General features: G+C 59.9%; 2 protein-coding genes across 3 annotated transcripts in view; both read right to left on the reverse strand.

Annotated features, from left to right (window-relative positions):
• Nucleotides 1-124: 124 nt before the first annotated feature.
• ISYNA1 (inositol-3-phosphate synthase 1) lies at nt 125-6,081 on the reverse strand. 2 transcript variants are annotated; one of them, XM_032867690.1, is made up of 12 exons: nt 5,678-6,081; nt 3,904-3,950; nt 3,076-3,204; nt 2,770-2,931; nt 2,334-2,466; nt 2,037-2,230; nt 1,656-1,805; nt 1,357-1,572; nt 1,060-1,224; nt 853-966; nt 562-779; nt 125-424 (listed from the first exon to the last, which is right to left on the reverse strand). In XM_032867690.1, the coding sequence occupies exons 1-12, from the start codon at nt 5,685-5,687 to the stop codon at nt 223-225; spliced, it is 1,740 nt and encodes a 579-aa protein (XP_032723581.1). In that variant the 5' UTR covers nt 5,688-6,081; the 3' UTR covers nt 125-222. The 2 variants fall into 2 exon arrangements, with proteins under 2 accessions (XP_032723581.1, XP_032723582.1); XM_032867691.1 differs by lacking the exons at nt 3,904-3,950; nt 5,678-6,081 and adding an exon at nt 3,311-3,373.
• Nucleotides 6,082-7,050: 969 nt separating this feature from the next.
• The window catches only part of ELL (elongation factor for RNA polymerase II), a 73,256-nt gene continuing 58,442 nt past the window's right edge, over nt 7,051-21,864 (reverse strand). Inside the window, exons 6-12 of the mRNA XM_032867699.1 lie at nt 20,493-20,617; nt 15,979-16,075; nt 14,370-14,844; nt 10,945-11,011; nt 10,512-10,683; nt 9,287-9,331; nt 7,051-8,638 (exon numbers count right to left, since the gene is read on the reverse strand). Coding sequence (XP_032723590.1) covers nt 8,522-8,638; nt 9,287-9,331; nt 10,512-10,683; nt 10,945-11,011; nt 14,370-14,844; nt 15,979-16,075; nt 20,493-20,617 — 1,098 coding nt within the window. The 3' untranslated portion in view covers nt 7,051-8,521. The remainder of the gene's footprint in view (nt 8,639-9,286; nt 9,332-10,511; nt 10,684-10,944; nt 11,012-14,369; nt 14,845-15,978; nt 16,076-20,492; nt 20,618-21,864) is intronic.

Genomic DNA, 21,864 nt, shown 5'->3' on the forward strand with positions numbered 1-21,864 from the left:
TGGGGCATCACTTTGGGAAGGGTAGCTAGGAGTCTACCACGAGAAAGATGGGAAATGGGGCTGGAGTTGGGGGGTGGCTAGGGTTAGGTCGCAGGCGCCAAGAACCCACAGATAATGCTGTGGCTGAGAGTGGCACTGGCTTTATTGTCTTCAGCAGTCTTGGAAGGGTTGGGTCCTGAGGGTGCAGTGGGGCAAGAATTTTAGGGGAGGATGGCCATGGCCTTAAGTGGTGGGCATCTGGGGTGCGTCAGCCTGGGAGAGCCCATTGGCATCACCCGTACAGCCATTGGGGGCAGTGGGTGCTGCTCCTCTCTTACAAGGCACAGGGCAGGTGGCTACCACAGGCCCCACTCGCTTGAGCCCGGGGCGCTCCATCTTGTGCTCCAGAAGCATGTGGTTCTGCGGCGGGAGCCCCACACAGGCCCTGGGGGAAAGGTCAGGACTGAGTGGGGCCGGACTCCGAGGCCAAGGACCCCACAGACTCCAGGCCCTCCAGTCCCCATGTGGAGGCGGCCAGCGGATGTGCGGGCCTCCGATGGGGACCCCAACGCCGGGGCCCACCTGAGGATATTCTCGATGCAGCTGCGCTGGCGGAAGAGCGCGTTCACCACCGGGCTGCCGGGCGGCACCAGCGGCGCCTTGAACAGGAAGCTGAGCAGCGACAGCACCGAGTGGAAGCCCTGCGGCTCCGGGTCAGCGTCCGTGCAGAAGCTCACACGCTGGCACAGCTCGGTCAGCAGCACCAGGTCGAGCATGATGGGCGCAGCCAGGAGGGAGTCCTGCGGGGCCGGCGGGTCAGGAGGCGGGTGGGGCCGGCGGGCGGCCCCACTCCCGCCCGGGCGGGCCCCGCACCTCGCACGTGTTGTGCAGCACCAGCGTGTTGGTGCCGCCCAGCATCAGCTCCGAGGTGTACTCGTCCAGCGCGCGCTTGCTGTCGCCCACGTACGGCACATACTTGATGACCACCTGGGGAGCAGCACGAGGTCACGGGGGCCCCGCCCTGCTCCGCCAGGGGCTCCTCCCTGCCCCCGGCCCCCCAGCGGCCTATGGCCCACGCACGCAGTGGTCAGGCTCCTCGCCGGGCCCGTAGAGCACCGGGTTGCTCTGCACCATGTCGTCCACCACGCTGCTCTTGGACACCTCCTTGGAGCGGAACTGTGGCGGCGCCGACAGGTTCTGCCCGTCATTGTTGCCCAGGTGGTTGTAGCTCACGATGGACATGGTCTGTGGGAACAAGGGGCCCCGCGGCAGCTGCAGGCCCCAGGGCACACAAGCCCCGCGGCCACAAGCCTGGTGCTTGGGGTCCAGCCCACCCCCTCCCCACTCCTGAGCTGTGCACCCCCCAGGCCCACACACCTTGAGGCCAGAGCCGATAAGGAAGTCCACAAGCACGGACTTGACCTTGGTCTGGCCTGACTTGAAGTCGTCACCACCCACGAAGACACGTCTTTGCCGGGCGAGCTCAAGCGCCCCGGGCACCAGTGTGTTCTGTGGGGATCCATTGAGGAAGGCGCAGCCCTCCAAGATGCTGGCCACAGCGAAGAGAGTGGAGGGCGACACCTCCAGGCCCAGCTGTGGACACAGGCGGGGGATCAGCAGGGAGGGATCCTTTGGGACAGGTCCTGACCCCTCTCTCCAACCCTGGGTGCACCCACCTGGATGGTCCGCAGCAGGTTCTCAGCGGTGTCATTGAGGCCTGGGACCACTTCGCAGAAGCGCTCAGTGTTCGCTGTCCACAGCACGATGACCTTGTCTAGCCCAGCGCTGGACCGGAAGTCACGGATGTCCCTACGGATCTGCTCCAGCTGGGTGGGGAGGGAAAGGGATTGTACAGGCCCCTCGACCTGGGGAGGTCTGGGCTACTCAGTTCCCCAAGTACAAAGTGAGGTCTGGAACCTCAGAATGGGAACAAGGAGACAAAAGGCCAATAAGGGGTGAGGGGCATGGAATGGGAGGAGTGGTGGGTGGTAACTCAGGCTCGAGAAAGCCAAGAGCAACAAGTGGCAAGGGATACAGGGCTTGGGGCGGGGCCGCACCTGCTGTGCGCGCGTGCCCAGTATGAGGTTGTCAGCACGCACACTCTGGTTAGCTGCGATGAACTCGGGGATGTAGACAGAGGGCCGCGGGCGCAGGGCCTCCAAGTGCGGCCACAGTTGCTCCTGCAGCCCCCAATCCAGTACCTGCGCGCGCCGCATTGCTTCAGCCAAGTTCAGCGACGATATGTCCCAGCCTGGGGCGGGGGACGACACACCCCCAAGCTCAGCCCAACTCAGAACATGGACCCCTCCAGGCCCCGCCTCCCACCCCAGCCCCCTGCCTAGGGCCCCGCCCACCGTCGAACACGAGGTCGTCGGGTGCCACCATGGGCAGCAGTGAGCTGAAGGGCACGAACACCTCCTGGCCCTCGGCGTCCAAGCCCAGGCTAACGGTGCCCGCCTGCGTCAGCGAGCCGTAGTAGTTGGCCTCCTGGGGGGCGGCAGGCGGGGCGGGGTGAGGTGGGGCGTGGCGTGAACCACCAGCCCTCACGGCCCCACCCAGCACCCTCAAGCTCCACCTTTCTTCTGGGCGCCTCAGCTCTGTGCTCCGAGTCAAGGCAGAAGCCGTTACCCCTTTGGAGACCCCCCCCCCAACCACATACACACACCCAGGGCAGCACGCGGGCACTTTAGGCTCTGTCCCCAGAGGGTCGCCTCCTTCGTAGGGCTCCGCCCCCTAAAGGCCCTTCCCCCTCCTGCAAGGACTCTGGCCGAGCCCCACCCGACCCCCCACCTTGCGGCCAGTGCGCGTGGGCCAGGAGAGGCGCAGTCGGTTGGCCAGCACGGCGGCGGTGAGCGTGGAGCCGTTGTTCCCGCCCCAGCCGACGAGCATGACCCCAAGCCGGGGCACCTGCCTGGCGGTCCGAAAGGTGAAGCGCGTGGACGTGGGGTATACCTAGGGGAGGGCGGCGCAGTGAGTCTGTGGTCACAGGCCCTTCCTCCCTATCGGAGCAGAGTCTTCGACGTTGGGTAATTCCTGTCCCCTCCCGGGTCCCAGGTTCCCCCAGCTCTCACCCTCCAGCCCGGGTCCCTTGCCTACCTTGAGGACGTTGCCCTCGCGGCTGACGCACGCTGTCCGGTACTCATACTGAGCCTCGATGGTATCGGGGCCGTAGACCACGTCGGGGCTCTCGACCACGAAATCGGCTGTGGCCTCCATCGCGGACAGCTAGGGGCGCAGGGTGGGCAGAAGGTCAGCGGGGACACAAGAGCCGGCAGACCAAGCCGACCGCGGTCCCCAGAGAGTCCGCACCACGCCCCGGAGCCGCACTCACCGGTGCGGAGTCAACTCGGACAGTGGCAGTCGGCGAGGGCTCGGGGCGCGCGAACTCCAGAGAAAAGAGCCGCGGCCCCGCCCACGCCCCGCCCCTCACCCCACCCGCGCCAAGGAGGAGGGGCGCTCGGGGAGGAGGGGCGCGCCCGCCTAGCACTCGGAGGTCTCGGGTTCAAGGCCCCACAGGCCCAAGCCATCCCTGCCCTTGGGTTCCCGCCCCACCGGGTGCGGCGGGACATCCACATGGGCTACAGACCCCGGCCATCCGCACCGGGCGCATGGACTCGCGTCGCATCACAGCCAGTTAGGGCGCGCGGCCACTTTTCCTCATTTTACAGAAGAGAACATTAGCGCTGCGAGATCGCGCCAGGCCCAGCCACCAGGCAGGAGGTGGGGCTGGGCACCTGGGTCCGAGATGCTGCTGTGGAAGCTAGGGCCAAAGGCTGAGCCGGGGCTTAGAGCCCACAGCCAGGCAGTCCTCCAGCCCAGGCCGCCTCCACCTCCCCTTTCCTGAGCCGTACTACCCACCAGGCAGTCCCGACCTGGCTCACACGGTGTGCTGGAAGGGGCGCTGCGAGGCCTCAGTTTCCCTACCTGTAGCAGGAGGGCTTGGCGGAGCCAGGCTGGAGGGGCCAGTGTTCGGTGAGTAGAGGAGGAGAAGGGGGGAGGGGGCAGGACCAAGGAGGTCAGCTGGGGAGGAGCGAGGCTCGCACAGCACTGCGCCCCCGGAGCACCCAGTGATAAGGGAGCGTGGGAACCCGGCGGGCGGGCGGGGGCGGCTCCCCCAGGAACTTTCCAAAACAAGCGGCCTCCTCTGGCTGGAAAGTTTCCACCACTGGAGCTGACCCAAAAGGTGGATAGTTGGGAACACTCGCAGGAAACATGGTCAGGGCCTGGCCTTGGGGGTTGGGGGCTCCATGCTTCAACCTCAAGGGACTCCAGTGTGGGGGAGCCGGAAGTAGACTGCGGCACCCCAAGCCAAAGGCAACTTGGAAGTTGGGTCTGGCAGGGCAGGCTGCCTGGGAGAGGTGGTTGCTTCAAGACACATGAAGAACTGCCCATGCAAAAACCTGGGGGGAGTGGGTTCAGGGGCAGGTGAAAAGGTGGCCAGGTGGGATGGGGAGAGCAGCAGTCTGGGGACCAGGGCCGACCCTCAAGGCTGGGGACAGGGAATACTGTGTAGTAAGTATTTGGGTCTTGTCCCTGGTTTCTGGCTGGAGATGGAGTGCAACAGCCAAAGGCTGGTGATTTCATCATACATGTGGGAGGGGGGCACACCTGGAGAAGGGCATGGGCGCCCAGTGCCATTCCCCACACCCTGCCTTCAGCATCTACCTCCTGTTTGGCGGCTGAAGTGTTCTCCTGAGTGCTGTGAGCCATTTGAGCAAATCTAGGAGGGAGCCATGGGAACACCTGATTCATAGCCAGTGGCCAGAGACTTGTGGCAGGTGCCTGGAGTGGGGGGCGGTCTCATGGGACTGAGCCCTTAACCTGCAGGCTCTGCTACCAGCTCCAAGAACTGAAATCCAGTTGGGGCCAGCGGTCTGGAAGGCGCTTGTGCCTCCAAGTGCCAGGTGACCTGGGAATGTGCAGGGACTGGAAAGGCCCCAAGACCTAGGCCTGGGGAGCCCCAGCACTCACTGGGCAGCCTGTGGGAGGTGCCGGGAGGAGGGCGAGGACAGAACAGTCAGTTGGGCACCAGACAGCGATTGCAGGGACTGCCTGGGTGTGTGACACGGGGGTACTGTGCTCCCCGGGAGGGACTGGGGAATCCCTGTCCCCACCATAACACAGGCTACTGAGGGCAGGGGCAGGGCTATCTCCACCAAGTACCAGTGCCCATGCAGAGCCTAGCACATAGAAGGGGCCGTGGGATCAGAGTGCTGGGGGCACCTCCTGCAGCTGAGGCGCACTCAAGGGCGTGATGGCCATGGTGCCTCTGGGCAGCGTGAGGGGCTACAGGGGAGTCCGGTGAAGGACCTGGGGAGCACGTGGCCACAGCAAAGCTAAGGCATGACAGGGTACAAAGAAGCAGACATTGGCCCTGGACCTTGGACTGTGGGGATAGAGATGTTATCCCCTGAAAGGACGGGATGGCCAGGCTGCCCAGGGAGCAGGGTACACTCTGCCCCATGGGCCCGCCTGACCTTGTCTCCTGCGCCCCTTGGATTCCCAGGCCACCTTAGAACTCGGGCCAAGGCTGGAGCCAGCGGGGCTGTCCAAAAGCCTAAGGCCCAGAGCCCCTGACCCCTGGACCCCTTTCATCCCAGGCTTATTATTCTTTGTCTGTTTTTCCTTTCTAAAATAAACACCCACCCCCACCCTGTCCTTCAAAAGCAGGACCCTGACCCCTGCCTTCATCTCCTCACCTGGAGCATGGGACAAGGACAGCCATCCCTGCTGGCATTCTGGGTCTGGGGATCCCACTGGGCCTTGGCAACCCCATCCCCATCATGGGCACAGGGGCAGCCCCTGCGAGCCAGCCTGGTGGGAAGAAACAATAAAACAGCGCCATCACTGCCCTTTTCCCCATCCACAGGTCATTTCCCCCCAAGGAAGGGCACTCCCCTGGCCCCATGTGTCCCTACTACTCCTGGGGGCTGTGGCACTTTGGAAGGCCCCTGCTGGACCTGGTCTACCCTGTACACACCTGAGGACACAGCCCTACTCCTATACCTACCGTGGCTCCCCACTATCCCCATGGCTTGTCTTCATCCTTTCCTACCTATGACCAGGCAGTTTGACCTCATGCCTCGCACTAGCAGGACCCATCCGTCTCGGCTAGTCTCCACCTGCCCGCCTCCCTGCCTCCCACCCTACCCCCCCCACCTCATACCTGCTCAACACCATGGCTGCTCCAGTGCCCCGTCTCCTTCTGACCCCAGCCCACCCCCACAGGGGGCCAGGAGGCCCCGGTTAGGACACACACAAATGCACCCAGGCACCTGGGGCTGCGGGGTTCGGTTCAGTGAAATTTATTGTAGGTTGAAAAAATCAGCATTCACCTGCTTAGTGTACAAAAAGGACACTAGATCTTTTAAGAAAATATTAGGAAACTGAAGACGCAGATGCCTTTCAATAGTAACATTTTGGCAAAAGTGAAAAGTTCTTGTAAACACCAACTCCATGGCTCAAAATAGTTTTTCTCCACAGTACAATATTAAAAGGGGGGGGGGGACACAGTATCAATAAGTTAGACCATATTTAATCAGCTAGAACTTTTGTCCATCATCCCCCAAAGCACAATACTTTTCTTAGCTTCATAATTCCTTAAAAGGAGAAAAACAACAACAACAACAAACAACAAAAAGCCAACAACAAAAAGGAAATTCAACTTAGAGTCCCTTGAACTGGTTCCCAGGGCAGAGGGCTGGGTTAGCCCTCCGGCTGCAGCCTCCTTAAATAATCCTTCACCCGAGTCTGCCTGTCTGGCTGGGTACAGTCTGCGCACGCGACACGGCCATCTGTGGAGCTCGGGGGTCCCTGGGGTCCGCTCAGCCCTCCCACTCCATCCCAAATGAAAAACAAAACACTCATTGAAACATGAAGGATCAGTTGCCTTGGTGCTCTGGACATCCCAGGGGTCCCCAGGAAGGCACCAGTGGGCCAGGCATGCTGCGGGGGAGCCTCCGCTCGGCGCTGCGCCGCTCTGGGAAGCCAGCAGGAGACCTCCCCGTGGCTTAGAAGAACAGACCTGCCTGCCAATTGCTCGTGCTCTCCCTGCCTCACTCCTGTGGGTGGCAGCATCCCCAGCCCCCCCCACCCAGCTTGCCAGCCCCAGGCTCCAGGTTGCAGCCACTGCCTCTGCCTTCCCCAGTCCTGGTGGCTCCGTGGACTGTGGCCCTGAATGTGAACACATGCCTTAGGCCCCACTGCAACCCGGCAGGGTCCCCCCCCAACACACACACACACACACGTGCACACGCGCGCACACATAGGTGCATGCGTGCGCCTGGTCCCCCGACACTCTGGGGGACACTGGACTAGGCACAGCTACTAAGCAGCAATTATGGTGTCCATGGAGCCCATGCCCCCAGAGTGGGTGGACAGGGCACATTTTCTGAGCTCGCTCTCGGGCGGGGGGGGTCCCCCGACCCCCCTGACCCCCAGCTCCTCCCTGAGTGCAAAGCCTGCGGTGGCTCTGCTAAGATGACCCCAAGACCCACAAGCGGACTGAGGGACAGAGCGAGGTCAACAGCATGGAGACCACACAGTCTCAGCGCGAAAAGAAAAGCAGCAGCAAAGGGGGAAATTGAGAACATAATAAAATCTGACACCGCTCTTGCAGTGTGAGCTCGTAGCCCAGAAAAGCCCCAGTGACCCCCTACAGCTGAGAGCCTGAAATAGCAGGGCAGGCCCGGTGGGCCAAGAGCGGCTCTGCTCCCGCAGCTCCCGCAGCTGCTCCGGGCCAGCTGGAGTTCTCGAAATAGCCCTGGGCGGGCCTCCACCCCGGTACAGCAGAGACCCTGTCCTCGCCTGGGGGTGCCGTGAGGGCTGGGGAGGCCAGGGCAGGAAGGAGGGCCCAGAGCAGGAGCACAGCCAGACACCAGCCCAGTAGGACAGCCCAGGAGGCCAGCCCAGCTGGCAGCAACCCCTGCGCCCCACCCTCCCCGGCCCCCAGCCCTCAGGAACAGCTCTGAACTTTCCGATGTCATCTGTAATACTGCAGGCAGGACACAGGGCGGCATCTGGACCCTGGTATCCAAGGAGGGGAGGCACAGGTTTAGAAAAGATGCTTTCTCTCTCATACAAAAATAGACAGGAGTCTCCTAAGTAGTAGCTAAAAGTGGCTGTCTTTGTATAAAACTAGAAAAGGCAGACAGGGTGGCCTTGGAGTCTTTCCAGGAGGGGACACTGAAGCCCCTTGGGCTGCAGGCTGGAGAGGAGGTGGGCCTCCTGAAGAGCCCATCCCGGGTGGGGGCTCCCCAGTAGATGTGGGGGGCTGGGGGCATGGGATGAGACACTGGCCACCACACCTTCCTCGGGGAGCTGAGGGCAGCAGTCTGCGGGGGCTCCCCTGAAAGCCGGCGTTGCTGGCTCAGATGAACATGTCTTCCTTGTGTTTATTTTTTTAAATAAATCTCTTTTTCCGCTCTGTAGCTTCCCCCACCCCCGCCCAGCCCCCCCATTCCCCTGCACTCCAGAAGGGTCAGCCCAGCGAGGGGAGCTGGCCCAGCAGGCCTCGCAGAACCTCCGGCGCCCTGGCGTCAGGTTAGGGCCAGGCCTGCAGCTGCCGCTGGTCGTACTCCGCAATGAGCCTCTTGATGTGGGCCAGCTTGCTGTGCAGGTACTCGCAGCGGTGCTTTTCCTGGCTGTAGTTGGTGTTGGTCTGCAAGAGAGAGGCGGGCCTGAGCCACATCCCCCACCAGCCTGAGTCCCAGAGCTCAGCGGGGCCAAGGGCTGCCTCGTGTGCCAGCCTACGGGCAGCTATGGGTTCCCATCCCCTGCCTGCAGGCCAGCGCCCACCACGCAAGGACGAGGACCCTTGCTCCACCTCAGGCCAGCCCTGGGCTGGTGCCTCTCCCCAAGCCCCATCCTGGGAAACAGGGTCACTGCCAGGATGAGGGCGGCCAGAGGCAAGACTGTCAGGAAGCCTCCTTCCTGGACTGGGGGCCTGGCGCACAGGGGCACACACATGGCTAGCGGCCTTCAGAGCAAGAACTGAGAGAGCCCTGCGGGCGCATTCCTGCTGCAGGGGGGGGGCGGGGAGCTTCAGCTCCTCCGGTGTCCTTGGGGGGAGCTGGAAAGAGCCTGGGGGCTGCACCGGCGGAGGAGTGGGAGTGCTGGATGGAGGGTGTTTTGCTGCCAGGGAAGGGATGCACTGAGCTTCTCAGCAGTAAATGGTGGGGGAGGGGGAGGCAGGAGCTGCTCTGAGGACTGGAGAACCGGGCCTAGCCAAGGCCCTTCCCTAGTGTGGTTCACCTTGAGCCAGCTTCATCTGACCCCACCCCACCCCCCACAAGGGGTGGAAACTTACCTTTTTGATTTTTCGATATTCCTGCAAAATCTGGCCCCGAGTAGTCTGGAGGAGAAACAAAAGAGAAAGGGAACAATGCTCTCGCCTGCAGGAGGCCTCTACTGAGCCGAAGATCCCCTCTTGTCTGATAACCTGTGACCAGCAGAGTCACCATCAGCCTTGAGACAGTAGGCTCTTCGTGGCCTGAGAGAAGCTGACAAAGTAAAGAGAGCCAGGCTAGGGTTGGGGGTGGGGCGGGAGGGGAGGATGAGCAGGGCAGGAGGTGGGGGAGGATGACGGGCCAGGGGAGTGAGGGGCAGGGGCCCAGCCTCAGGGACAAACACAATGGCCTACGCAGTGGGAGGGAGGAGGCTAAGAGCAGGCTGGGAGGCCGCCTTCCCTCACACCCAGCTGGCCTGCCTACTGTTCCAGGCCAAGAGCAGAGCCCCACCACCACCTGGGGGTACGGGGGGATATTGAGGAATATCCATGTGGGGGCTACAGGAGGGAGAAGAGCAAGACCCCAGGACTCCTCTGTCCCAGACCCTCAGAACCCTCATCACTCCTCCAACTATGAGCTGTTTCCTCTGGAAACCAAAGAGGTGCCCACGACCCCAACACCCCAATTAATCAGACTAACTCTGAAAGGTGGCATGAGGGGAGGCTGGTGAAACAACGGCGCTGCCCCCCCCCACTCCTCCCAGCAGGGAGCTCGCAATATGGATCAGCTTGAGCAGACGGGGAGGAGCCACAGAGACTCTCCAGCCCCAGCCCTGTGGCTCTGACAGCACAGATGGGCTGTGAGCTGCACAGAGGACCCAACCCTACAGGTCCTGGCTGTTTCAGGGGCTCTGAACAAGACTCCCCAGGTTGGGGGCCATCTCCTGCCTGTGGAGCCGGTCTCCAGTGTCCCCACTGCACAGGAAGTGGAGCCGGGCCCCAGAGCCCGTGGACTCCCGTGGCAGAGCCCTGGGGGACAGACCAAGCGCACCAGCAGCTAGGGACAGCCACCTACCAGGCTGCGACAGGGAGAAACACGGGCTGAGTGCGGCGGCCCTCCTCACCTGGGAGAGGTAGTGGCCAGGCTCAGGGGCCACGGGCAGGGTTGGAAGTCTTGGCTTTGGCTGCACCCACGAGAAACCTGCCGCCCTACCCAGGCGGGGTGCAGAGCGCAGGGACTAGCACGCCCCACCAGGGGTGGGGAGCAGGGAACCGGTGGGGCAGGGGGCCGTGGCTGGGGCGCTACCTCATACTCCTCGGAGCCCTGGGACAGCTGCCGGAGCTGGGCGTCCAGCTGCGTGAAGCGCCGCGTGATCTGCTCGATGCGTGCGTGCAGGTCGCGGTACTCGCTGTATTCCGCGTTGAAGTCGTTCTTGTAGCTCTGGCGCTGCTCCGAGGAGGAAATGGTAGCGTATTTTCTGAGGAGACGGAAAAGAGGGGCCAGCAGGGCTCAGGGGGCTGCGGGGGAGAGGCTGGAGTGCCCCTGGCTGCACGGCTGGCCCCACCGGGCGCCGACGTCACGGGCGACCTCCTGGCTCCAGGAGGAGCCTGGGCCTGGAACAGGCTGTGTGGCCCAGGAAGACCCCCACCCCCGGGGAAGTCCTCCAGAGGCCCAGCTGCAGTGCAGGGCAGAGGGCAGGGTGGGGAGAGGGCGCTAGGCCAGCGAGGGAAGTGCTCACAGCAAGTAGTCGGGCGTCTCTGAGGTCGATGTGGGGACACTTGAGCTGCTGCAGGTCCCGTTCAAACCTACAAAGAAAGATCAAAAGGTCTGTTGTCTGAAGGACACAGAGGGGCAGCAGAATGGGAATCGGATGGGCAGAGGCAGGGAGAGGGCCGGTCAGGGGCCACCTAGGGGGCCTCATGGGACCCAGCAGCACCACAGCCAAGCATAGCGTATGTCCCCCAACCAGTCGTGGGATGTACAGAGAGCATGACGGTGCCATGTGCAGGTTTTCAGCAAGGAGTTGCAAGCAAGTACAAGTTCATTGCAGGGCCAGAGCCTGAGCTAGCCAGCAACCCCACTGTCTCTGCGAACTTCGTGGAAAAGGCCATTACTCTGGAGATAAGCAACCCACCTGCCCACCTCTGGCCTGGTGGGACAGAGACAGAGGGCTGCATGGGAGAGCCCCGGCTCCAGCCTGCCCCCCAGGCCACCCACGAGGTGGGACTGCAGGACATGGGACTGTTCACGCCGCTTGGGGGCACAGCTGACCAGAACTACAATGTAGCCTCTTTCCCAGGGGCTTCCTTCCAATGGCCTTTCTTCCCAGCGTAGAAGAGATTCTGTCACTGTGGCACATGTCGTCAGTACACAGCATGTGTCCCTAGAGAGGACAGTGGACCCCCCGGGAATCCCTGTGCCCCGCGACTCCCACTAATGGAAGGAGAGCATGTTTCCCACCTCTCGGGGCTTTAGCCCAATGAACACACATGTGAGAGCTTAGGCCCTACTTCTGCCACACATACTTTGTGAGTTATGCCTTCCAGAGTGTTCTGCCATTTGTGGGCCCAGTCAACACAGCCTCATTTAGCCCTTCTGAAATCTTTACCAGGTGAGAGAACAAACGGAGAAACCAAGGCTCAGGGTCATATTCTTCTGGCACTTAAGACACCTTCGAGCTCTGGCCTGAGGCAAACCTCAGGGCTCAGCCCCCACCAAACCCGCTGAGCTGGTTCCCACGGCAGGGCTGGGGCCTAAAGGGAAACCTCCCCGCAGCTGCCTCCTGCCCCTTCTACCAGCTTCTCCTGTGCCTCCCCGGGGCTGGGTCCCACTAGGAGAAGGCTCCCCACCCAGCACACCAGCCTGCCCAGGAAGGCACGCGGAGGAAGCAGGAGGGGGCCACGGACCGAGCAAGAGCGGGGAACAGGCATAAGAATGGACAGAGGACCCAGCTTGACCAGTAGCACAGGGGGACAGGTAGCCCTGAGGGACACAAGCTGGGGCTACAGGTCCAGGTTGGCATCTGCACAGGGGTGGCTAAGGAGAGCCATCCGCCGGACAGGTGTGGGCTGCTGCGTCTGCCTGGGGCAGAGGTGAGTGTGGCGCGGGGCCCAGACGGTGACCCACTGAGGAGTGGGTTCAACCGAAGCTGTCCCTCCCACATGAGACACAAATGCAAGGAAGCTTCCTCACGTGCTGCCCTGGAACCTTCTCCAGTGCATCTGAGGGAGGGGCATGGTGCACAAAGAACCATGTTGCACAAAGAACATTGTTAAAGGGAGGTGGGTGGTTCCAGCGTGTGTGTCTGCCCCCACCAGCAGAGCACACTGTCCCAGAAGGCATCCGGGAACAGGGTGGTAGGCCTCTGTGCTCGGCCATTCCTGTTACATTTGAGGCGCCTGGGAGATGGAGATTCAGATGGACAAAGCATTGCTTTTAGTACCTTGTCCTTATGTCCTTATCTCTTCCTTGGGCCCCCTACTCCCTGGTGTGCCTGATTCCAAATCTCACTTTCCCACCTTAACCTGGGGACAAGCTGCCCAGGCCCATGTGCCCTGGACAGGATCTGAAGCTGGCTGAGCGCCACATGTCCTCCTCCCTCCCCAGGCCCTGCTGGGGGAACACGGGGCTTTGCTTTCACCATTTAGCACAGGACCTGCTGCCTGGCTGGGCCTGCTCAGGGTTTGTCTCTCCAGACCGGACCACCTCCAGGGAGCCAGGCCTTGCCTCCCCACCCCGCTGCTGCCAACACCTGCCCTCCAGCCAGAGGGAGGGGCTGGCAAAGGCCTTTCTGGAGAGCAGGTGAACTACTCATTAAAAAGCCTTCAGGAGAAAGCAGCTCTGCTCTTGCCCCAGGAATGCCCCCCCCCAGCCCCGGGGTGGATCCTTGGGGAGGGGGGTGGAACTGATCTGAAAGCAGCAGCAAGTTTCACAACCGGGAGTGTACGCAGGCACAGCTCTCTGGACACGCCATGCCCATTAGGTTAATAGCAACATGGGGTGTTCTGCTCGGGACCCCTGGGCTATGAACTCAAGGTAGCCCAGGCTCTGAGGGTGAAGATCCCTACTCCCACCCCAAGTCCGGCCTGTCCATACACCTCCACAGTGTCTCTGGCCCCACAAAGGTTCTCTGGCTCAGCACACAGCCCCAGCTGGCCCCACACCCCTCTCATCCTGCTGCTGCGATCCCAAATCTCTCGACTTCCCACTCTGTGACCTCCTTCTGACTCTTACTGCCTGCTGTTCTATGGACAGCTTCCCAAGCCCAGTCTCCACGTGCTGAATGTTCGCCAGTCAGCAGGCTACATGAGGCCTGTGGCAGTCCAGGTGCTGCCCCTCTCCAGCCAGGCCCTGCACCCTACTGCCTTCCTTGAACCCCAGCCCCACCCTGCTCCCTTTCAGTGTCTGGGACCTCCCAGCATCCAGAGCTGAGCCCGGAACTAGTTCCTCTCTGGGTGGACTGTCCCCTCCCACGGGCCCCAGGTCAGAGGCTCTGTGCTACCAGCACTGGCCTGACACACAGCAAGGCTGAGACCGCTGGGCCCTTCACAGACAACCTTGTATAAGAACACAGGGTGCAGGGGCGCCCAGGTGGCTCAGATGGTTAAGCGTCTGCCTTTAGCTCAGGTCATGATCTCCAGTTTTGCAGATCATGCCCCACGTCGGGCTCCAAGCTCAACAGGGTATCTGCTTCTTCCTCTCTCTCTGCCTCTCCTCCTGCTTGGGCTCTCTCTGCCTCTCTCTTTAGTGAATAAACAAAAAATCTTAAAAAAAAAAAAAAAAAAAGCCACTGGGCACAGGGGCGCCTGGGTGGCTCAGTTGGTTAAGTGTCTGTCTTCGGCCCAGGTCATGCTGTCGGGGTCCTGGGGTCAAGCTCCACATTGGGCTCCCTGTTCAGCGGGGAGTCTGCTTCTCTAACCGCCCCAACCCCGCTCATGCTCTCTTTCTCACTCACTTTTTTTTTCAGATAAATAAATAAAATCCTAAAAAACAACCAACCAAACCCAGGGCACGGAGAAGCTGAACGTACAGAGTACGCCACTGTGGGGCTCTTGCGGTGGCAGAGTCCCTCTCTGGGCAATGGTGGCGGTAGGCTGGAGCTCAGGCTCCTGGCACTGTCCTCCTACAGGGTCCCCCACCCCAGGCCTGCCTCCTGGTACATACCCGGGGCATCTGGTGGGGCTCCTAGGGGGCTGGACATGTGGTCTGGCAACCGGGCCCGGTGTCTATCCTCAGCTGCTCTCTCCTTGTCTTTGTGCTTCTTGGACTTCTTCTTGGATTTGCTGCGTGATGAGCCACCATGGGGCCTGCTGGGCTGGGCACAGTCCGTCAGCAGGGGCAAGCTGAGGCACGTAGTCGGGGCCGGCGCGGCCACTTCCCCGTGCTCACAGTCCCGGCCACTGTGACCCAGGTCATTGCTGACGTCAGCTAGAGGGTCATGGGCCCTCGGGGGCTCCAACCGTGGGGGCAGGTGGGCGTCTGAGCCAGCTAGTGGGCCTGGAGTGGGCAGCAGGGCCTCACGGCCGTGGGGTGCACTCAGCTTCCCATTGATGGCAGGCTGAGCTCTCTGGGTAAAATGTGATATCCTGGTTTTCTTGCTGACCAGGGAGTCGGTGAAATCAGGAGGCTGTGATCGTTTCTGCAATGGGAGGGAAACAAATTTAAAAGGGAGACTGCGTCTGGAGCCACTGATGTCTCCTGAGGAGTAGCTGGGGAGCAAAAGGCCCTGAGCTTAGGAGGCCCTAGGAAACCTGGGGCCTAACTGCAAGGCCCACTCTGGCCACAAGGGGGCACACCCAGAAAAGAACCAGCCTCTTGCTAACCTAGGCTCAGCTCACCCTGAGGACAGAGCCAAGGAAGGGCAGCATCCATGGATCTAGCCAGCTGAGCAGTCAAGAAGGGCCATCTCCACAGACCGCTCTGAAACTTGGCAGTGTTCGGTGTCATCCCTGGATGATGGGGATGGTGAAAGGACCAAGTGTGAAGGACACACAGCAGCCCCTCAGGCTGGGACTCCCCCCACCTCCCCACCAGACCCAGGACTACTTGCATCCCCAAGGGACACCCTGTGACATGGTGCAGGCGCAGCCTTACTCCACAAGTGAGAACGCTGAGGCATGTGAGACGAGGCCAGACCATGGATTGCCCCGACCCTGGGAAATGACTAGAGAGAGCAAGGTGGCAGGCCCACCATCGGGGGGAACAGGGTAAGGAGGCTGTCAGCCCTCTACTTTGGCCCAGGGCCAGGGCAGGCACAGACCTGACCTCTCCACAAGGAGGATTCAGGGCCTTGGACATGCGCTAGGAGCTTCCAGGCCGAAGGGGGAAAATAAGGGACTTAGGGTGAGGGACTCACGAGCCAGAGCGCACAGGTGGGGACATCTGAGCACCCATCCTGACTACTGACTGAACCAGCAGTGGTCACGGCTCACAAGGCCCTGCGCCTGCAGCCGGCCCACTCGATTCTACAGAACCTTCATGACAGCCCTGGGAGGCCAGTGCACCTGCCATGCCTGCTGTACACAGAGCACTGGGCTCAGGGCAATCCGGGAGCCTGCCCTCCCTTGGCCACAACACCCACGAACATTTGAGGGAACTGCACGGAGGGCCCGGGCCCAGTCTGGGGAAGGCTGGGCAGTTGCTCATTCACTGAAGAAAACACCTGCCTCTGAAGCAAGCCCTAACGCAGCTCAGGCCTGGCCCATGGGCCCCTCGCCCACCCTCCTCCCTCGCTGCCACCGCGCCTTGTCCCAGCCTGGCCCGCTGCTCCTACCTGAGGGGGTGAGGCTGAGTTTCCATGTTCCCTGGGAGGACTGGCGGCAGCGGGGTCTCCGGGCAGGACAACGGCACTCTGCGGCTGACACAGCTTCCTACAGAGGAGAGGCGGGGTAGCTGTATGGCCCCACAACCTGCCTTCCCGCTGATGCCACACTGTGTCCCCTACACCAGTGATTCAGGGTGGGCCCGCTGTCCCAATGAACGAGAGCAGGGCCGAGTACATGGGGTACCTCAGGGCATGGCGGGCAGAGAGCATCCCAAAAACATCCCCCCCGAACCCAGGCTCACCCACAGCCCGGATGGCCCACCCGGAGTCCTGTGTGCCCAGAGAAGGCTCAGTGGGCCGCCCGCTCACCCAGACACCCGTCACTGTGGAGACCAGAGACCCGAGTAAAACTGACTGGATATTCAACCTCTGCGCTATGTCCCTGCGGGAGCTGGGCACACTCGAGCACCGGCCCCTCCTTTTAAAAGCAATCATTCATCCTAATAATGCTTACTGCAGAAACCTTAGAAGATGCTGCAGGGGACTGAGATGCCCTAGCCTGACAGGAAGGACTCCCGGATTCAGGTCCCACCTTCCTGGGAGCCAACATGACAGTATCTCCTCAAGGATGACAGGGGCAGTCACCGGCCTACCGGTACCCAAGCACAACAGTACAGCCAGGGACGAGAAAAGAGACACCGTGACACTCAAAGGGCAGATGAAGGCCCCACTAGGGACCCTGGCTTGAGGCCACCCTCTGATTCCCTCTCATATTCCGAGGCTGCGAGTCTCACGGGAGCCCAGCAGCCAGCTCGGTGCAGTGTGTGGGACCGCAGGCCCTCCATGCCCAGCTGCGGTCTGGGGCTACGGGGACCCTGTTTGCACTGCCGAGTAGTGACAAGCCGAGTAGACCTCCTTGACCGATGGCCACGTGACAGATCTCTGCTGCTGTCCCCTCCGTGGTGGCCCCAAATGTAAGGACAGCCCCAGGGCAAGTGCCTGTAGCGTGCAAGCACTGGCCACGGCCGAGGTGGCTCACATCTGCTGTCCAGCCACACAGAAGCAAGCGCAGCCCTTTCCATCCGCTCTCTTTCCAGCCCCCACTGAAAATGCATGAAGGAGGAAGGGAAAAGAGAGCAGCACGAGGAGCGCCTGGGTGGCTCAGTGGGTTAAAGCCTCTGCCTTCGGCTCAGGTCATGATCCCAGGGTCCTGCGAATCCGGGCTCTCTGCTCAGCGGGGAGCCTGCTTCCTCCTCTCTCTCTGCCTGCTTCTCTGCCTACTTGTGATCTCTGTCAAATAAATGCATAAAATCTTTAAAAAAAAAAAAAAAAAGAGCAGCACGATCTAATGCTGAAAGCAGACACAGTGACTATCTTACAGGATCCAAGGAAATGGGGACCCAGGCCATAGCACCCCCCGGCCCAGAGCTCAGAGGCTCAGAGACCTCACAGAAGGGGCTCCTGCAGGGCTGTCCCCGCTCTGCTCTGGGGCTGTGGGGAAGGAACCCACAGTGTGTCCTAGGCGGCCAGGCTGCTCCAGCCACACCTGGACCACGGGATGGACAGAAGTGTGGCCTCAGGAGACTGAGGAAACAGAGGGGCCCATGGGGGGTGCGGAGAAACCTTGGCAGCCCTCCTAAGGGGACGGAGCCACTCAGAAAAGCCTTGAAGGGCTGCACCGAGGCCTCCAGGTAACAAATGTCAGAGTCCAAAAGAGACAAGAGAAAGCATCTGAAAGCAAAGAGAGACTCTCTAAGCAAATGAAAACTTTAAATCCACAATAGGAACACCACCCTCAATATCCCCAAAAAGACAAAGTACTTGAATAGAATTTCTCCAAAGATGATACACAAATGGCCAATAAGCACACGAACAAGTACGCGTGATTGGTCATCAGGAAAATGCAAGTCAGAACCACAAGGAGATATTACCTCACACCCACTAGGAGGGCTGGAATAAAACAAAACAAGGACGGAAAAGAACAAGTGTTGGTGAGAAAGTGGGGGAAACTAGAAACCTCTGTGTGTGTCACTGGAGCGGGAGCTGCTGTGGAAAAGAGTCTGGCTGTTTCGCAAAAACCTCAACTCCACTCCTCCTTGAGAGATAGGAGAATCCATGTCCATACATATCCTCGAACACAAATGTTCATAGGACCCCAGCCACAATGCCGGGAGGCGGAGATGGCCCCAGGGGTCATCAGCAGACGAGACAACTGTGGCGGATCTCCACGCGCACCAGATACCCACGCAGCACACGTAAAGGAACGAAGCTCTGATACATGTTATGGCCTATGTGAACCCTAACCATACACAGATAGAAGGCAGTCACAAAAGGCCAAAGATTCCAAAGTCCCAAAGATCCCATTGATAGGAAACATCCAGAACAGGCAAATCCACAGAGACTGAAAGATTCATGGTTGCTAGGGGCTGGGGGGAGGGGGCAGGGGAGTATCTGCTGACACTTGGGATTCCATTTTGGGGCACGTGTTCTGGAACGAGTACAGGTAGCAGCTGTACCACACTGCAAATGTAATTCACACCACTGAATTGTGAGAAAGAAGAACAAGGCTGGAGGTCTCACAATCCCAGATTTCAAGACCTACTCTAAAGCCGTAATAGTCAACAGAGTATGGCCTTAACATGAAAGACAAGACACAAGGGGAGTGACTACAGGGCTGGGCACGGCTGCTGAGGCCTCGCAGTGCCCTGGAACACCCGGGACAGGACGGGCCCCAGCAGCCCCTCACACAGGAAACACACAGAGGAAGAATCAAAATGATGGTGGCAGCAGGTGTCCATGCAGAGCCGAGCCTCAGGGGCCCAGGCTGACCCTGGAAGCATCAGCATACTTAGGTCAGGTATGATTTTGAAGAAGCTGTAGGAAAAGGAGGCAGCCCAGCTTCTGGGTGATACCAATCCTCAGCGACAGAAATACCCCAAGGCCTTATTTTTCCTTCTTGCTGTGAGACTTGAAGAACCACTACAAATTGGGTTTTCTTCAGGGAGGGAACAACCTAAACTGAAGGGAAAAAAGTGCGCAGACGGGCGGCTGGGTGACCTTCAGTGCGGTTGCTGGCATCGAGGATGCCGACGGTGACCTTCGCACACCAACTGGACCAAGCTTCCAAGGACAGTGGGTGCTGCTGGCAACAAGTGGTTTCTGGCGCGGCTGATCCCCAAGCAGGGCCCCGGCGCTGGCCTTGCTGATCCAGGTGAAGGCTGAGAGCCCTGGGTTCACACAAGGCCCCGCAGCTCACTCATCGGAGCAGGGAGGAACAGGGAGGAGGAGCCCGGAATGACACAAAGCTCCAGAGCTGAGATGCCTACTGACCCACCTACACACCAACACACAACAAGGCTACTTGGTCTCGGCCACGCTCCTTCTGGAGCACTCTGTGTGGCCAAGGCCCTTGGGTTCTGAGAACAGCAGCTACCCAGCAAGAGACTCTGAAGGGAGGGCAGGAATAGCCTTGCAGTGTCCCTAATGCGTGCCTTGTCACCTCAAAGCATTTTGGTGGGTAAATTTGACCAATTCAACACCAGACTCTTTGTCCAAAAATGTCTGATGGATCAAAACACCTGTAGGTGACAGAACCAACCCCAGGTGCGTTTAGCTGCTCCAACAGGAAACGCCAGAAAGAGGATGGGGGTGGGAGCGGTCTTCTGCTGAGAACAGCTCCTCAAGCCCCCCATGACCTTTAGACAGCCGGAGCGGTGACCCCAGGCTGGTTCAGAAGCAGGTACTGGTTTGGGGAGGAGTGCCCTGCAGGGCTGAGGAGGAACTCCGGGTTCACCTAGAGTTGCCCCAAATCTACATGCAATTACTGCTTTAAACAGCTGAGCTTAAAAAAAAAAAAAAACCACAACCACATAAATAACTCAAGTCCCTGAGAAATCATTTAAAGACTAATTAGTGTATCAGCCAGTTCCGAGCGGCGCTTCGCAGCCTGCGCTCCCGTCAGGCATCGGCCGAGAAGGAAATCATTAACCGCTCGCCTGAGCCAGGCAGGGGCCTACTTAACCACTCCTCCCCCGAGCCACCAAGTCCACTCCTGACCTCGGGTCCCAATTAATCTGAAAGGGAATGTGTTTAATTAATGCTACTTAATCACGCCTGTGGGGAGTTTTGTTTTGCTTTGTTTCTCTCTGCTTCAAGTTCTTGGGAGCTTCTTTTAAAGAAGGAGGCGGCCTGTAGCTCAAGCCTGTGGGACTGCGCAGGTTTTGGAAGGGCACCTGACGGGAAAGGAAGCATGAACAGGCAGAGTGGACCGAAGCATCCTGTGTGGCGCTCTGGGGCTCTGGCGCGCGACCTGCACCCTTCACGCCACTCAGCACGTGCTGGCCCGGCCCTGACGTGTCCCAGGTAGTGGGAAAGACTGCCAGAGAGTCTCCACAGATCCCTCCATCCTGCTCAAGGGCCCTATGACCTTTGGGACCACACAAGGCCACCCTAGCACCTTCAGGATGCCATCTGTCCCAGAACCAGGGTGCGGGGACATGCCCAGGCACGGGAGGCGGCATTACCGGACAAGCAGCCGCTTCAACAGCTGCTGGTCCCCTTCCGAGTAGCCAGGCCAGTCCTTCTGCACGTCCTTATATACACAGTCCTTCAACGTGCACGTACCATCCTTGGCATTCACGTTGGCCACCTGTAAGACAGAGACAGGATCACCTTGCCGGAAGCCTAGGAGAGGCAGAAGTTACTGAAAGTAGGTGATGGAGGCTGGGGGGGCAGAGACACACAAGGGGAAAGAGGACAGCACTCCCCCAATCCCCTGCACACCGGGGCAACAAGCCTTGGGTTGCAAAAGGATCCGAACACCAGGTCCTGACACCCAGGTCTTATAGCTGGTGGAAGACACGTCGGCTCCAAAGCAGGAGGGGCTGCCGTCTACACTCCCAGAACCCCAGCACCGGCCTCCCCTGTTATGGACTGGAGGTTTTCATCTTACCAAAATTCATGTTAAATCTCAGCACCCAAAATGAGGTATTAGGAGGTGGGGCCTCTGGGAGGTGATCAGGTCATCAGGGTGGAGCCCTCATGAATGGGACCAGTGTCCCTATAAAAGAGACTCCAGAAGCTCCCTCCCCACCCCTGCCATGTGGTAACACCATGAGAAGACAGTCTGTGAACCGGGAAGCGGGTCTTCAGCAATCACCCAATCTTATGGTGCCTTGACCTTAAGACTTCCCAGCCTCCAGAACCGCAAGGAGTAAACATCTGTTGTTCATAAGCCTCCCAGTTTATGTTATTCCAGTAGAGCAGTCTGAAGAGACGGACACCCCCTCTTGGACATGGACTCCCGTGGCAGAGACGGCGGCAGGTGGGGGAGCCGGGGCCCCCAGGGACCAGGCTAAGTCCATCTTCCCCTCAGCCAGCTAGCCCTGCTCAGGCTGATTAACTACGGCCGAGCTTGTCTCCAAGATGGCAAAGTTGGACTCAGAACGTCGGCCTTAAGGGCACTTGAAGAAGTTCAGGCCCCGCTCCCAAGTGGGAGCCCCTGTGCCAGCCTCACTGGGCCCACGGCACGCACCTGCGGGGGAGCTGGTGTGACAGCAGCCGTTTTCACTACCACAGGCTTCTAAGGGGACTCCAGGTCACAAGGGTTTCCACAGGGAGCATTTTTAATTTATTATTTATTTATATTTGTATTATTATATATATATTATATGTATAATATGTAATATATATAATTATATATATTTATATTATTATTTATTTATTATTATAGGCTGAGTAATATTCGCCCACGCATCTGCACTGGATGCCATCTCCAGGTTCTCTGTAGCTTAAACAGGCACCACTGTGTGCAGGTTCTCCCACGCTGGTGACGGTTTCCTTCGGCCAGCTTCCCAGAAGTGGGTTGAGTGGGTCAAAGGCTCTGAACATTTTTAC

The sequence above is a fragment of the Lontra canadensis genome, unplaced genomic scaffold (assembly GCF_010015895.1).
Source record: "Lontra canadensis isolate GAN:19392208 unplaced genomic scaffold, GSC_riverotter_1.0 scaffold35, whole genome shotgun sequence".
Classification (NCBI taxonomy): domain Eukaryota; kingdom Metazoa; phylum Chordata; class Mammalia; order Carnivora; family Mustelidae; genus Lontra; species Lontra canadensis.